Raw genomic sequence first — 18,165 nt, 5'->3', positions numbered from 1 at the left:
TGCTTCAAACAGCATTCTTAAATGCTTGTAAAAATAATTACAATTTTTAAGTGTTTTAATTTTCAACTAAAATTTAGAAACTCATATATTATCTTCCATTAAGCAAGATCTCTGACTAGATTTTTAAGTTTTTTGCCACTGAAGATTCTCAGGCAACATAGAAAAATATCATCCTGTGACTTGATGGTTTTAGGGACATTTGTCAGAGAAACTTTAACACACAAGGCTGTTATAATAACTTAATACAAAGACATACAAAAAACAAAGAACAGTGTCTGGGAAAATAGTGGTTTCCCAGCAAAACTTATTTCCCTTCTTTTCCTAAAGAAGTTAATATGTCAGTAAAATTGCAATTACCATTCTAACCTTGAATCATGTAGACAAGGCTAAGTGAAGTCTTGTAATTCCAAAATATATGAGGCCAAATTGCCTCACTTACTAAATGCTGTAGTAGATTGAATTATGTCCCCCCAAAACTTCCTGAAGCTTGAACTATGTTCCCTAAGTTTTATGTATTAGAAACTTAGCCACCACTATGACTGTTAAGAGGGTGGAAAATTCTATTATGGTAACTGAAAGGTGGAGCCTTGAAGAGGTGATTGGATTGTAGGACCATGATGTAGTGAATGATTAAAAATGGTGGTCAAGGGCGTGGTTCTGAGGGCTTTAAAAGAAGAGGAGAGTCTGTCTCTCTCTCTCTCTGTTCTCTCTGCTTCCATTCTATCTTGCAATGTGAGACCCCTGGTTGCTGCTGCCACCACCAGAAAGACTTTGGACTTCCCAGCCTCAGAAACTGTAGCAATAAATGTTGTTTTTCTTTATAAATCACCCAGTTTCAGGTATTTTGTTATAAGCAACACAAATAGACTAATACAGAAAACTGGTACCAGGAGTGGGGTAACACTTATAGAAGTTCCTTATAACAAATACTTGAAAATGTGGAATCAGCTTTGGAACTGGGTGTTAGGCAAAGGTTGGAGGAGTTGGGAGGACTCAGAAGAAGACAAAAAGACGAGGGAAAGTTTGGAATGTCTGAGAGACTGGTTACAAGGTGGCAAGCAGAATGCAGACAGAAATACGGACTGTAAAGACCATTCTAAGGAGATCTCAGACAGAAATGAGGAACTTATTGGGAATTGGACAAAAGACAACTGTTGCTACACCATAGCAAGGAACTTGGCTGCACTGTGTCCATGCCCTTGGACTTTGTGGAAGGTGAGACTTAAGCATTGTGAACCAGAGTTCCTGGTGGAAGAAATTCCTAAGCAGCAAAGCACTCAGGAAGCTGCATGGCTACTTGCAACAGCCTATGCTGAGTTATGGTGGCAAAGACATGACATAAAGCCAGAATTTAAAAGGGAAGCAGAACATAAAGATTTGGAAAATTTGCAGCCTGGCCATGTGGCAGAGAAACAGAGAGCATGCGATGGTGTAGCCCATTAACCAATAACTAAGAAATTAGTACAAAGGAAAGGGATTATCAAAAGAAGGAGAAAAAGGCCCTGAAGGCATTGTAGAAGCCTCTGGAGCCAACCCTTCCATTTCAGGCCCCAAGGCCTAGGGAGAAGGAATGGTCTTGGGGAACAGGCCTGAGGCACCCTCCACAGACTTACTGCTCAGGAAGCTGCTTACAGCACCAGCACCCCAGTTGCTTAGGCTGCTCCAGCCATGGCTAAATTGGTCCCAGGTGTGGCTGGACCAGCAGCTTTGGAAAATACAAGCCAGAAGTTTTGATGGTGTCCACATGGTGTTAGGTCTATAGGCTCACAGAATGCCAGAGCTGGTAAGGCTTGGGAGACTCCACCCAGATTTCAAATGATGTATGGAAAAGCCTGGCAGCCCAGGAAGAGATCTATCACAGGGGTGGAGTCACTGCAGACAACCTTCACTAGGGGAATGCCCAGCAGAAATGTGGGGTCAGAGCTGCAGCAGAAAAACCCCATCAGCACCATGTCTAGAGGAGCCATGAGAGCAGGACTGCCATGGAGACCCCAGACCTGTGGAGCTACCAGTGTGCAATGCCAGCCTGTGAGAGCTAAAGCATCACCTGAGACCAGGAAAGCCATAGGAGTGGAGCTGCCGGAGGACTTAGGGACCCAACCCCCACACCAATATTCAGAGGATATTGAACATGAAGTCAAGTTACAGGATTCACTAGCTTTGAGATTTAATGCCTGCCCTGCTGGGTTTTGGACTTGTTTGGGACATGTTTCTCTTTTCTTTTGGTCTATTTCTCCCTTTTGGAATGGGAATATGTACCATGTTTGTCTCACCACTGTATCTTGGAAGTAGATAACCTGTATTGATTTCACAGATGGAACTATGAACTTTGGACCTTTGAGTTGAAACAAGTTAAGACTTTGGGGATGAAACGAACGCATTTGCATATGAAAAGGACATGAGTTTTGGGGGGCCAAGGGTGGAATGTAGTGGATTGAATTATGTCCCCCCAAAACTCCTCCCTGAAGCTTAAAATGTGTTCCCTAAGTTTTATGTATTAGAAACTTAGCTCCCACTGTGATTGTTAAGAGGGTGGAAAATTCTATTATGGCAACTGAAAGGTGGAGCCTTGAAGAGGTAATTAGATTGTAGGACCATGATGTAGTGATTAAAAATGGTGGTCAAGGGCGTGGTTCTGAGGGCTTTAAAAGAAGAGGAGAGTCTGTCTCTGTGTTCTCTCTGCTTCCATCATCTTGCAATGTGAAACCCCTGGGTCGCTGTTGCCACCACCAGATGGACTTTGGACTTCCCAGCCTCAGAATCTGTAAGCAATAAATGTCGTTTTTCTTTATAAATCACCCAGTTTCGGGTATTTCGTTATAAGCAACACAAATGGACTAATACACATGCTAAAGCCCAACTTGTAAGGTAGACACTCCTATTATTCTTATTTTATAGATGAGGAAAATGAGGCACTAAGAGGTCAAATAACTTTCCCAAAGCTACGCAGCTAGTAAGTGGCAGATATAATTTGATTTCAGACCCCAAGTATTTAGAGTGCCTTTCTGGGATTCAGAAAGCAGTACCCCAAAGTATGGCACTTTGACATGTTGAGTACTCTGAACTGAAGTAGACTGGAATGCTTCAGAAGCAGCCTCAAACGTAAGTTCTCTCTGACCTTCTCCTGCCCTCCTGCCTCTTGCTCCTCTTTCTCCCTTGAAGTGAGTCATAGAAACCAGAATTTCTCTTCCTGAAGGCAGGAAACTAGGACCTCTCTCCCCTAAAGCAAGCCATAAAACATAGAAATATTACTCTAATCTTCCCCCACTTTTCTGTGTAGGAGCTAGCCATAAAGAAATTCTCTGACCTACCATGTCTGAGAGTAGGTCATAATACTCTCATTCCAGAGGTGTCCTGCCCTATACCTAGGAAGAAGGAATGCTACACAGAGAGGTCAAGAAGAATATGAACAAACAGGCCTTACTGGGTTTCCCCCTCAGTGTACCATTAATCATACCCTTTTTGTCCAATCACAGTTCTGCAGAGCTGTCCATTCTTCTTCAAAGCTAAACATAAAAAGTTTTCCCTAGGTCTTTAGGTCTTAATTTCTGAAGGCTCCCATGTCATGTAAAATTTTGATTGAATAAATTTGCTGTGATTTTCTCTTATTAACCCATCTTTTGTTATAGGAGTGTTGGCTGTGATCCTTATGATAGGTGAGAAAACGTAGTATACCTTTTCCACCCTTACAACATCAAGCAACAGTCACGCAAAGTGTTATGACATTTTTTGATCAATGACAAAACACAAATACAAGAGGTCTTCAAAATATTCATGGAAGATTCATATTATCATTTAATTCCATTTTTCCATGAACTTTTTGAAGTACTCTCATATGAACTAGGTGTGTAGTGGCTATACCACCTAGGTTTGCTTAAGTATACTCTATGACCTTCACACAATGACAAACTCGACTGATGAAGCATTCCTCAGAATGTATCCCTGTAGTTAAGTGACACATGACTGTATCTAACAAGTCTGGCAATACATAGGACAAATACACAGGCTCCCTAACATATGTTTTAAGATATGAGTTTTTAGGAGAAATTATTGCTTCTTGTTCTAAGGGGTTTCTGAAAAGTACAGAAACTCTACATGCTCAATCTGAATAAACAAACCTTTTTTCCTCTAGACCCCTTGCCTAATAAAGAGCTAAGAAAACCCAGGTGATTTGGGTATATAGCGTGAGAGCTCTTGTAATCCTATTCGTACTTTTGAGTCAAGTGAATGTTCTGACTGAAGTGTGCTAAGAATTTCTCCTTACCTGAAATATTTTAAGTATTTTGGCACTAACAAATCTGTAGGGAAACCTAAAAGGAATATGAGGAATTTTGCACTTATTATAAATTTCTTTTTCTCAGGATTTTTGTTTCAAGAGGAAAAAAAAAGAAACCTGGAAGAAGTTGAAATGTTTGTTGCCTTAATGTCGAAGCTATAAGCTCAGCTGGTTATAGCACAGCCTTGTAACACCAAGGTCAAGGGTTTGGATCCCCATACTGGCCAGCCACACCACCGCCAAGAAAAAAAATTGTTGAAGCTATAACTGTCCTAGTGGAATAATAAACATTTCTACCAAATAGTTGATAACTTATGTCAAAAAGAAAAGCAACTTGTAATGGGAAATATTTAAGACCATATCAACTAACTAAAATTACAGAAGAGATAAAGATAATGAAAAAATTTTGAAAGCTTAAAAAATATTTAAGCTTTAAATTGCACTAAACACACCTTATCTAGTGTCATCAGCACAGGTGACTCAGTTTTTATTCCAGACTGATGAATATTCACAAACATTCCTGAATCTAATAGTCCTGTTGACCTGTAACAATTAAGTACAAATTTTTAGCCTTAGTGTCATTGGGAAGAAAAACAAATGACAAGCTACTTAATGTCTGTTTTACTATACCTTGCAGTTTCACTATCTGTTACAAAGGTTGGAGTTGCAGCTAATGGGCTTCGGAGGTCTTTTCGGATGTAGATTTTTTCTGTTGAAGCGGCACAGTTGGAAGATTTTTCTCGTGATACTTCTATGGGTTTTCTCTCACACTGAACAGCTACAAAAATGTGTTAAACTATTATATCACAATACAGAATTTATAGGCAATTATACATGTAAGCTCTGGGTCAGCAATTCTGCTAATGGGAGACACAGCTACCATACTGAACTTCAAAGATAACCATCAATCTTTAGAAATTATGTGTAAATTCAACAAAGTTGATTCAGTTTAGTTATTCTCTTTTCTCTCCTTGCTCCTCCACTCCCGTGGTAGAAATGTAAAGGAACTCTTATTTTTTAAAAGTTCACTTTCAGGAAGGAAGAACTGAAGTTAGGAGTCCCTTACCTGTCTATATGAGAGTTTTAAAAAATGAAATAAAATTTAATCAATTGAAAATAATACTAATAGAGAAACACAAGAAGGTCTAAGAATTTTGTTTTTAAGTTAAAGTCAGGGAGATTGAGAAGTAGCTTAACTGCTTGGTCTTCATTTATAAAATATAGGTAATATTGTAACAGTTCTAGAAATTTTACTTTATAATACTTAGGAGACAATTTAATGTAGTTGTTAAATATACATTTCCTGAAAAACAATAAACTGCAAAGGAAAGCCAAGTTCTGCCATTTATTAGTTGGGTGACTTTGGGCAAGTTTCTCAACTTCTCTGTTTACTCAAGTGTAAAATGGATAACAAATAGTACCTACTGCAGATAATTGCTATAAGAATAAGTTAATAAATATGCTAAGCACAGTGTTTGGCACAGTGAGAACTCAATCGATATTAGCTATTGTCATTATCTTTTTACAGTTTAATCAAAAGGTAAAGTGGTATCTAGTTAGTTATGCTTTTTTGTTTTGCTAATTTCAAACTACAAATACATGCTTGTTACTTGGGTATTCAATAAATACTTGTTGAATAAATAAAAAATACATATGTATATATTCTTATATTTTTAGTAGGAAAACTGTAAGTTAAAAAGCATATATATTTGACATATTTTAATGTGTTAATTTGAACATGTTTCTAGTTTGCCAGAATCCTTAATGTGTTTTCTCTTTTAAAGCTAATACATACAGTCTTGTTTCATTCCAAACGCAATACATCTCTGTAACCTGCAGTATTGACAGCGGTTTCGATGGTGTTTATTAATGATACAGTCTTTTGATCCTCGACATGAATATACTAAATTTTTTCGAATGCTTCTTTTAAAAAATCCTTTGCAGCCTTCACAAGTTACTGCTCCATAATGACGACCTAGAGATAAAATATTTAAGAAAATACAAGTCACATATTTTAGAACAGAATTGAAATAAGCCCATTTCTTCCCTTTAAAAAATACACGAGATGAAATTGAGATTTTTGAGTTTCTAACATGAGTTATTACAGAATTAGCACTGGCCAGTTGCCAAAAAAAAGAGAGAGAGAATGAAACAACCATATTCTCTGATAAATAAATAAAATACTATGAAGTTTTTAATTTTATAAGGTAACCTGAACAATGGTATAGAAAATTTGGGAAAGAGGACAAAATTACCCCTAACGCATTGCTTAATATAAAAACTACTTTCACTTTTGACATCACTTACAAATTATATTTTTGTTATATACTGTATAGTAGATATTTTAATCTGAAAACTACACTTCAAGAAAAGGATAAAATGTCATCTAGTATTTGAAACAGAATAATCCCTCTACATAGTAAGTTCCACTTTTGAAATTTCTGAAGAAATCTGTAACATTTTGATCAACCTATTATTTCACAAACCATTTCTTTGCACATCTATTAACTAATTAAACACACTCTGGGAGTGTTTTTTCATGTACCTGTTGGCCATTTGTATGTCTTCCTTTGAAAAATGTCTATTCATCCCCTTTGCCCATTTTTAATTGGATTATTTGGTTTTTTTACTGTATAGTTGAGTTCTCTGTATATTCTGCATATTAAACCTTTGTCAGATGTATAGTGTTGTACAGATGTATAGCAAATATTTTCTCCCATTCCATAGGTTATCTTTCCCCAATTAGACAAGCCATTATTAAAAAGACCATGAATAACAAATGCTGGCAAGGATGCAGGGAAGGGGTACTCTCATATTGTTGGTGGGACTGTAAACTAGTACAGCCATTATGGAAAACAGTATGCAGATTCCTCAAACAACTACAGACAGAACTATCATACAATCCAGCAATCCCACTACTGGGTATTTGGGTATATATCCAAAGGAATGGGTAGCATCATGTTGAAGGGATACCTGCACTCCCATGTTCATCGCAGCTCTATTTACAATAGCCAAAATACAGAACGAACCTAAGTGTCCTTCGACAGATGACTGGAATACTACGCAGCCATAAAAAACAATAAAATTCTCCTATTTGCAGCAACATGGATGATCTTGGAGAAAATTATGTTAAGTGAAATAAGCCAGACAAGGAAAGAGAAATACCGCATGTTTTCACTTATAACTGGGTGCTAAGAAAGAAGGAAAGAAAGAATGATAGAGAGTGAAAGAGAGAAAGAAAAGACCACAAAAATTTGTTGAACTTTCAGGAGGAGAGAACAAACCTAAGATTACTAGAAATGGGGGGGAGGGAGGGACAGGTCGGGTAAAGAGCATAAAGAAAAATCATGATTTGTAATAATGAATGTGCTAAAAAAAAAAAAAAAAACACTCTGGGAAAAACTCTAATGGAGGTTTTTGCAACAAAGCTCTGCAAAAGATTAATGGAAACAAACTGGGCCCTTAAACTATATCCCATTGGCACTTATGAATATATATGAGTGGATGTAAGTGCATATTTCTGGTGTGAGGTAACCATGGCTAGAACTAAAATGACTTAACCTGGAGTACTAGTAACATGTTTTGAGAATATCCTGCTCAATTATGCAGAGCATTAAATAAAGGTTAACAAGAGCCTTTTCTACCTCAATAACTCAAATTATACTGTATTCCTGGAACACGGCTCAAGAGGTAGGTTAAAAACTTAATCCAATATATTAAGGATTACAACTCATTTTTAAATGTTTCCTTTGGCAAAACGTCTAGTTTTCACATTCAAACATTTTTCTACAGGTTTACTTTCAAAAATTGAAACTTATTATTCATTAAAATATGCATTTTATATTATTACAAATCAAATTAAACTGTACTGATGTAAAAAAAGAAAAATAAAGATGAATAAAAAGCTCTGGGGGAAAATAGTTAAATCATATAGGCTACAAAAATGAACCATAAAAATGACAAATTCCTTTACTTTTCTTTTTACTTTTAGTAGAAGAAACATGGTAGTATGGTAGTTATTTTAACAACACAACACACACAGGAGGTTATCTTAAATGTTACCTGATGCTCTGTCTCCACATACCACACAAAGATCAAAAACCTTATTTGGTCCCACGTCTGGGGAAGAATTATCTGTTAAGAGCTTAAAAAAAAAATTGTTGTTACTCAATAACACTCTGATTCTGTCAAAAAATGAAAGAACACTCTGTCTTGCTTTTTTGCTTTCTTTTTCATAAGATATTCTTAAACTCTGAACTCTATTATTATTCCTATCAATTAAAAGTCGTAATTTTCTTTACATATAGGTGAACATTTCAATGTTACAACAAGACAGTAAGAATATCTTTTAATCTGTTTCATAACAATTCTATTAAAGTAACCAAACTGTTCAACATACAAATAAATGAGTATTTTTTAATGCATCTCACCCATTAAACACTAAATATTATTCACATGGAACACATCAAATTATTGCAGCAGCTATCAGTCCTATCATGACATTTATCTTTGAGAAGCTCAGAACCTTTCCACATGAAACAGCATGACAAATAAAAGCTTATAACAGCACAAAAGATAACTCTGAACTTTTTAAATAGAAAAGGGATTATTAAAGATGTAAATTTGGGGCTGGCCAGATAGTTCATGGTTAGAACGGTCTGGGGTTTGATCCCTGTACTGGGCATCAAAATAAAGTAAAAATAATTTTAAAAAGATACAAATTTTGGTGATGCAGTAAATTATACTTATGCAAATATGATTTCTATACAAAGGCAGACTTTTCATTAATGAGCTAAGATTTGGATTAGGTGTAGGCTGACAGCATGGACTCTGGAGCCTGATAAAGGGTAGCAAATCAGTGACCAGAAGTGAGACTAGGTGGGGTGGCCTTGGACAAATTACTAAGCCTCCTAAATTATATAAAGAGCTCATCACTAGACACAGCTAATGGGATGCTAGTAAAGGAATAATAGTTTCTTCTTTTAGGTTTATCTTTCAACCTCAACCTTTTCCTCATTTTCTTTCTTTCAATCTTTTGAAATGTTAACAAATCATTAATTCAATTCAAAAAATGTGATACAGCGCTTAGCAAACACCTTCCCCCATGCTTAAAAATAAGAAAATAATCCTCTGCCTTTACTCTTTTTTTCACTTAGGAGTGTGAATGCTTTCAGGAGTAATTCTGGTTTTAAGAACTTTAAATGGTTCTTAAAAATGACTGTTCCTTACTACATAATATATGGCATCATTTCTGCTTACATCACCACAAAAATCAGTCTGTAATACGTACTTGAAAAAAAACAAACTAAACTTCTGGTATTACATGTCTTTTGAAAGCACCTATGGCAAGTATCATTCTTTTCCTAGTAGCATACCTACTGCAAATGGTGCTAATCTTTTATTGGATACTTTTCCTAAGGGTAGAAGAGATTCTGAGAAGTTAAGGAACTTGTCCACATCCCATCTTAGGTTATTAGACCAGAAATTAAATCTTGGCCCAGGGGAATTCCAACCTATACCTGTTTCTCTTTCATTGCCCTTTGTGATGACCCATAAAGTAAGCAAAGTACCAATATTATCCTCATTTTAGGAATTTTGTAAAAAAAAAAAAAAAAAATGTAGTAACTTTAGAGTGGAGGAACTTGACAAACACTACTTCAGCCAGGTGATCAAGGTCAACTTCACCAGTCATAAATCACATTGATAGAAAGTACCTTTGATGTGATGAAATGGCACTTAACCTCTGTAATCTTCCTCCCTAAAATCCATAACTCCTGTCTAATCATAAGAAAAACATCGAAGTCCAGTAATGGGGCATCTTATAATATGCCTAATCAGTACTCTTCAAAACTGTCAAGGTCATCAAAAACAGGAAAACCTGATAAACTGTCATAGCCAAGAAGAACCTAAGGACACATGACAACTAAATGTAATATGGTATCCTGGAATAAAGAAAGGACATTAGGTAAACACTAAAGGAAGCCTAAACCTATGGACTTACTGTTCTAAAAAAAAAAAAAGCTAGTCTATTAATTAAAAAATAAAAAAATTAAAGTACTCATAATGTTATACTTTTTGTGACTTTTGTTCATTAAAAAAACTTACAAATCCTTAACTATGGCCCTATTCATTTTCTACCTTAGTTTCTAAAAATAATACAAATAAGGTCACTGGAAGAATAGCATCTGTCAGGACATAAAGGCAAGATTTCATGTTTTATGAATTAGGAGTTTTTCAATCCTAAAAGGAATTTTCTTTCATTAATTTTTCATCACAAAACATGGAACTCAATTTTAAGTAGACACCCCTCTAAAAATTCTCTAAAGGCAAACTTAAGGGTGCATCATTGTATTTGTAGTCAAACACAGCAACTAACAGTAAAAATATGTACATAATCACAGACATGCAGTGTGTAAAAGTCTTAACTGGCTCTTTGAAGAATGTACAGTTTTGTATTCCAGTAAAAATTAAAACGACGTAATGTTAATCTATATGACTGAGCTCCAGTGTAAAGCACACCACTGGTAGACTGCTTGCTACATCAACGAAGATGTAGATGATAACAGGGAAGGCATAATTCTGAAGCCAGAAACTACAGTACCGACTTCTTGATTTGGCAGTTTCCTGTACAAGGCATAGGCAGCAAGGTTCTGGAAACTGCAGCTACAGAAGCTGTTTCTGATTTGACAATATCCCAACTGTGCAGAAGTAGGAGGTCTCTCAGAAGGCAGTTTTGCAGCATGCTCCAATAGTTATTCCTGGAAACCTGGCCTGGAACTGTTTCTTCAGCCTTCCCAACAATTCCACGAGTTTTCTATATCCTTTATTAACTCCCTTCCTGGCCAAACTAGCCAGAGTAGATCTTACTGTATGCAACTAAGAACCCCCTAATATATATGGGTGTGAGGATTATAAGGAAAAGTACAGTGGCCCATAGGAGAGGACAGTCACCATAGATATTCTGCACTGCCCATAATTTTACTCAAGAATTTCTTTTTCTACTGAATATGAATATATGCAAAGTCCTTAATGGCAGGACTCATGATATGCTTTTAATTTTTTTTTCAAGTCTCAGATGAAAAGACACTTCAATAGTTAATTACCTGAAGGTGTTGTGCCGACAGTTCAGGAGTTGTAAAAAATAACTGGTTGACACCTGACACATCTGGAGTTGTAAGAAAAACTTTTCCTGGAGTGGAATCTTGCCTGGCCAGAATGACTTTGCTTGGAGTAGAGCCATCATGATTTGTCAGAATGAACTGCTTGCCTTGTGTGTTATGATCAAGTGCTGTCACAATCTGGATTTTCTGCCCAGTTTGCTGCTCTGTAACAATCTAACACAATCATGTCGAATAAATAATCAATTCAACTTTTAGTTTTCTCTAATGACACAATTTTCTTATATCTTCAGACAAAGCTAGAAAAGCACACCATTACATATATATTCAATATAACACACACACCTTTTAAACTAGCAATTCTACTTCCACAAAATTCCATCCTACAGAAATAAACAAATTTGCAAATAAATAAAGGTACAATAATAGGAACATTTTGACCTCACTATTTTGATTCCTTCATTCTCCTTCCCTCTCACCTTCCATTTACACAAAAATATATTGGGTGCATTCTACTTGCTGTTCTGGGTCCTGGGATACAGCAGTGAGCAAAATGAAATCTTTGCCCTCATGAAGCTTTTATTTTAGCAGGGAAAGACATAATAAATAAGCAAAAAATAACATTGTCAGGTGGTACTAAGTGCTATGAAGAAAAAGCAAGGTAAGGTGAGAGACACTGATAAAATGAGGGCAATGAGGAAAGCTCTCTCTAAGAAGATGACACTTTTGCACAGACCTAAATAAAAAAAAACAGACAAGTGTTAGGACTACCTAGTGGAAGAGCATCTCAGGTAGAGGAAACAGAACATACAATGCAGTTCTGGGGCAGAAGGGAGTGTTTGACTGACACACCTGAGGCACAAGGCACAGCAAGAGAGCCTGTGAGTGAAACAGAGGAGGAGACAGGAATTACAGTGGAAGATGGGATCTGAGTGACTGCTGGGGCCAGATTGTATAGGGCTTCCTAGGCTATACAAAAGTCTAGATTTCCTACTGTGTGAAATGGAGAGCCACTGGAGGGTTCAAAGCAGAGAAGTGGCAGGATCGTACCTTTTAAAAAAGAATCAATTTTGACTTGCTGTGAAGAACAGATCACAAATGTTTAAGAGTAGAATTAAGGAAGATCAGAAAAGATGCTACTGAAGATACTGTCAGTATCTGGTTATTATATATGGGCAGATTTCTGGGTGTGAACAGGGTAGTAGCCATGCTGAGGTGAAAAATGATTGGATTTGGGATATTTTTTGGAAGAGAGAGGTGACAGGATGTGCTGACAAATTGGAGTGGAATATGAGAAAAGATGAGTCAAGGATGATTACAAAAATCTGGCTTGAGGCTGGCTGGTTAGTGCATGGTGCTGATAACACCAAGGTCAAGGGTTCAGATCCCCTTATCAGCCAACCCCCCCCCCCCCAAAAAAAACCCCCAAAAAACCTGGCCTGTGCAATTAAGACGACAGAAGTGTCATCTGCTGAGATGGAATAGTTTGGGTAAGAGCAAGTTCATGGATAAAGAAAACTATCCCAGCACTGAGAGTTTTTGTTATCGAGTAAATATTTTCTACAGTCAACTTCATTAAGCCAATTTAATTCCTTTATTAAATTTAAAAAATGGCTTAGTTGGTTTACTTCCAAAATTTTCCCATTTTTATTTTCCTGAAATTATTTTTGAGATTCTTTTCTATATAAAATTTAAGAGAAAGTTATGATTCACTAATCAGTTTTTGTCTAAATGATCATATCTGCTGTCAATTTAAGTTTTTTTTGTTGAACATTATTTCTACTAAGCCTTATTTTTCTGGGTACAGTTTTTTAAAAATTGTTGTCAATTTTATTTTACATATGTTATTTCTACCAAGTCCAGTCTTTACCTGCCCCCAACAATTTCTGCAATTTTCAGTGATACCTACAAGATGTAACTTTGAAAAAGTTTATCTACACCAAATTTTACCATGTAAAGTTTAAGCTGTTGTCAGTTTTCCTGTGGATTATTTGTATAGCAATATTCACTGTGAACTGAATAAAAGACTAATGGCTCACACACTTCTTACAGAAGAGAATTAGGTGCATGCATGGTACAAACTGTCACTGGGTTGAAATATTTTGCATAGATGAATAAAAGGATATTTCTTGCAGCATAATTATAATAGTTGAAAACTGAAACAATACAAACGGCCTTCAATACAGAACAGTAAATTATGGAAACAACTCTTAGGTCTTAGGACTCCTTTATACTCTAAAAAAATGACTGAGGGTCCCAAAAAGCCTTTGTTTATGTGGGTTATAGCTACTGATACTTAACATATTAAAAATTTAAAGAAAAAATTTTAAAATAATATTTATTAATTCATTTAAAAGTAACAACCCATTAAATATTAATATAAACAACACTTTAAATAAAAATTTGTTTACTTTTCCACAAACAAAGATTTAGTGGGGAGAATGGCATTATTTTACATTGTAACAGCCTTTTCAAACTGTGGAAACTGTTCTCTGATGCCACACTAAAACTTGACAAGTGGTAGCTTTTTAAATGTTAGTTGCAATATGTAATCAGAAACTATATTAAAACCCATTGGTCTATCCTGCAATTTGAATGGATCCTTTACTCTTGCATGCTTTTATAGCATCATGCATCGATTTTTAGAAAACATTGGTTCACTGACTTACGTACACCTACAAAATGTCAACACATTTCAATCACGTCAAGTAGCCTATGGAAAATTTCACTGTATTCGTGTGAGAAAGTAGTGAAAAGGCAAGTAACATTTTAGTATTATTATGAAAATGGTTTTGACCTTGCTGACTCTCTGAAAAGGTCCATAGATGATACTTTGAGAACCATTAGATTATGGAACCCTTTACTAAGGAATAGGACATAACCACTGAAAAAATGGAGATGTTTGTATTGACATGAACTAATTCCTACTGGTCCATTAAGACTGGCCTCAGATTTTGCATCTTTCAGAAAACATTCCCCATCAGGTCCCCACCTACTCCATAACTCTTCATTAGTTTTCTTCTTCTGTGCTCCCACAGCACTCTATACAATTATCTATCACAGCATGTGCAATTATATTCTCTTGTGATTGTCTGATTATTCAGCTCTCTCTCACTAGACTGAAAAACTACCTTAAAGCCAGGGGATATCTTTTATCGTTGTACTTCCAGAACCTACAATACAGACACAGTCCCTGACTTGTGATGGTTCGATTTACAATTTTTCAACTTTACAACAGTGCTTTCAGGTATGTATATTAATGGTGATAACGAGCCTATTTTTCACTTTTAGTACAGTATTCAATAAATTACATGAGATATTCAACACTCTACTATAAAATAAGCTTTGTGTTGCATGATTTTGCCCAACTGTAAGCTAATGTAAATGTTCTGAGAACATTTAAGGTAGGTTAGGCTGAACTATGATGTTCAGTAGGTTAGGTGTATTAAATTCATTTTTTACTCAGGATATTTTCATCTTACAATGGGTTTATCAGGACAGAACCCCATCATAAATCAAGAAGCATTTTTTACACATTTAGTGTAAATAATACAAGTTTGATGAGTCAGCAAATGAACTGTAAACTAGACATACCTCTCCCATCTGTTGTTCAATAATTTGATGTGCAATTTCTTCTATGGTTGCCATGATCTAACTGCCAAAATGTCCTGTCAAAAATAAAAAGATGCTCACTTACTGAAAAATTTACAAATGAAATCATATGGTATTTAGAATTTGCTTCAAATTAATCCAGTTGGGGTTGGGAGGGAAAAGACAAGATTGGCCATGTGTTGCAAGTTGTTGAACACTGTGAACTGGTGAAGCTTTCATACAGGGGCTTATAAAACTATTCTCTCTGCTTTTGTATATTCTGAAAATGTCTATTAAAAAAACTATTCAAGACCCAACAATTTCACTTTTCAAACATACTGAAGCCTAAACAAGATAACTCTGATTGATATAAAACAGGAGTTGTAGTTTATTGAACTTTTTTTTTTTTTTTTTTTGGCAGCTGGCCAGTACAGGGATCCAAATCCTTGACCCTAGTGTTACAACACTGCACTCGAACCAACTACCCCAACTGGCCAGCTATTAATTTAAAAAAGGGCACCCCTGTTGGCAAACTTACCACTGTAGCCATGTAACACACTCTTTTATCAATATTTTATAAAACTGAAAAATAATTGCATCCATTGAAAGCAGACTTCTCTAGAATTCTGTGATAGTTCTTCCTAAGTGCCAATTTCTTTCTTTTTTTTGCTGGCTGGTACAAGGATTGAACCCCAGACCTTGGTGTTACCAACACCACGCTCTAACCAACTGAGCTAACCTGCCAGCTCTCAAATCTTATATTTTAAGGTTAATTTGATTATTTGTGTGTGTGTGTGTGGCTGGCTGGTACAGGGATAATTTGAATCTAATGAAAAACTGTCTACAAAGAATTTGAGAACCTATAAGATTAATGGTCCGACTAACTTTTGCTTTTTCTCTATATCATGTAGTCAAGAATACAAAATATTTTTGTGACTTTATATTATATATTCTCATATATTCACTAATATTCTGTAATTATAATTAATATTAATTCCCAAATGATGTGAATTATTTTTTTCTTTTAATTACTATAAAAAGTAATGCTGTACCTTAAATGCTTCCATTTACTTTTAAATGCTTCCATTAGTTGTGCTAAAAGCAATATTCAATATTTACAATGATTATTCAACTCTAACTAGATTGAAAAGTGGCCCCAACCTCTCTGGAGCCAGCAGAAGAGATAGGCCCCGCCCTCCTGGGGCCTGTGCTTCTGAGCTCATGGAGACAGCGTCAGTTATGCTAGCCTCTAACCCACCTTTGGGGTCAGTCTTTCCTTTTCTTGGAAGACAACACTGTTCATGGCTGAGTAGCTTGACTGGCCTGTCCTGCAGAATCCCAGAAGTCTAACAGCATTCCTTCATTTCATCCCATCTCTGTCCTCCTCAGCCCAAGCTTGGCAGCATTTCTGATGGTATAACTTTGTTGGCCTCCCATGCAATTCACTGAGGTCCAAGCCATGAAACAAGAGAGTCTTCCACAGATCTTTCATGGATAACCCCATATCTATGCCTGGCTTCTGACAAGATGGCTGACTGGACCCATAAGTCACAAACCCATAACCTCTTCAGAGATAATTATCCAGTCACACCATTAATATTCTCTCCAGAATACACTTTCTCATTTTTTGCAATATGGATAGGCTAAGAATTTTCCAAATCTTCAAGTTCTAGTTCTGTTTTCCTAAACAATTTCTTCTTCAATTTATCTCTTTCCTCTCACAATTTACTTTAAGCAATAAGGAGAAACCAAGACATGATTTCAATACTTTGCTTAGACAGCTCCTCACCTAATACCCAAGTTCTACCTTCTACAAAACACTAGAACACAATTCAGCCAAGTTCTTTGCCACTTTATGAAGGATCTTCTTTCCTCCAGTGTCCAATGTGTTCCTCACTTCCATCTGAGACTTCATCAGAAGTACCTTTAATGTTCATATTTCTATCAACCTTCTGCTCATAATGATATACTTATATCTCTAAAATGATGGAAGCTTTCTCTACAGCTTTCCTCTTTTCTTCCTTACCAGAATCATCTTTAATGTCCATGTTTCTATCAGCAGTCTCCTCAAGATAATCTTAGCCTTTTTCTAGCATGCACCTCTAGACTCTTCCAGCCTCTACTTGTTGTAGTGAACAAGACTGAAGCCATCCATGTTTGGATCTAAAACTGCATGGGCTCTAGTTTTTAAAAGGCAGTTTTTTTTTCTTAGCATGTATTTCTCTGAGTTCTCTCTTTTCCCACGGTTATTTGGTATTTTGAACCTTGGTTATCGGGCAAGATGATATTATTTACAAACTGTGCTTTTTTTTGGTGTCTGGCCAGTATGGGGATCCAAACCCTTGACCTTGCTCTAACCAACTGAGCTAACTGGCCAGCCCCAAGATGATATTATTTACATAAATGCAAAGATGTTTTCCAGTCAGCCTTCCAGTTTCCAGGAGATGCAAACTTGCCATGAGACACTACTATCCAGACCTGAGAAACCAAAGAAGACATCAATAAAGCTACGCTGTTGCCACCCAGAAGCAAGATCTCTCCTCAGGTCACTGGTATTTCTGAATAAAAGCTGACTTCCTATTCTACCAACAATTTGACTTTAAAGTTGCTTTTGTTTGGGGCAGGCAGCCCTGGGTTCTGTAACAGATTTTTGAGAGACAAGCCACAGTTTTTGTACAGGGCAGGCAGCTGAACTTGGGTTCAGTAATATACTCTTTACCAAGTTTCAAACGTTTAGGTATTTGTTCCAGTAGCACCCAACTTCATGGTACTAAAGTCTGTATTGGTTTGCTAGGGCTACAAAGTACTATAGACGGGATGGCTTCAACAACAAAAAATTATTTTCTAATAATTTTAGAGGCTAGAAGCTTGAGATCAAGGTATGGCAAGGTTGGCTTTTTCTGAGGTCTCTCTCCTTGGCTCTTAGATGGCTGCCTTCTCCTTATGTCTTCACACAGTCTTTCCTCTGAGAGTCTGTCACAATTTTCTCTTCTTGTAAGGAGACCAGTCATACTGGATTAGGGCCCGCCCTAAGAACTTCATTTTACCTCAGTTATCTCTTTAAAAGGCCTTACCTTCTCCAAATACAGTCATGTTCTGAGGTGCTGGGGGTTAGGACTTCAACACATAAATTTGGGGAGGAAACAATTCAGCCCATAACACTTGCATAAATCTAATGAG

General features: G+C 36.4%; 1 protein-coding gene across 6 annotated transcripts in view; it reads right to left on the bottom strand.

Moving 5' to 3' along the window:
- The window catches only part of NR2C1 (nuclear receptor subfamily 2 group C member 1), a 56,155-nt gene that overhangs the window by 22,390 nt on the left and 15,600 nt on the right, over positions 1-18,165 (bottom strand). For all 6 annotated transcript variants that reach the window (XM_063074946.1, XM_063074943.1, XM_063074942.1 and 3 more), the window contains exons 2-7: positions 14,989-15,062; positions 11,380-11,610; positions 8,339-8,420; positions 6,072-6,251; positions 4,907-5,054; positions 4,729-4,819 (exon numbers count right to left, since the gene is read on the bottom strand). In XM_063074946.1, the coding sequence (XP_062931016.1) occupies positions 4,729-4,819; positions 4,907-5,054; positions 6,072-6,251; positions 8,339-8,420; positions 11,380-11,610; positions 14,989-15,042 (786 nt within the window). In that variant the 5' untranslated portion in view covers positions 15,043-15,062. The remainder of the gene's footprint in view (positions 1-4,728; positions 4,820-4,906; positions 5,055-6,071; positions 6,252-8,338; positions 8,421-11,379; positions 11,611-14,988; positions 15,063-18,165) is intronic.

This window comes from Cynocephalus volans, chromosome 12, assembly GCF_027409185.1.
Source record: "Cynocephalus volans isolate mCynVol1 chromosome 12, mCynVol1.pri, whole genome shotgun sequence".
Classification (NCBI taxonomy): Eukaryota; Metazoa; Chordata; class Mammalia; order Dermoptera; family Cynocephalidae; genus Cynocephalus; species Cynocephalus volans.
Note: the sequence above shows the minus strand (reverse complement) of the source record. Positions and strands in the feature narration are given on the sequence as shown.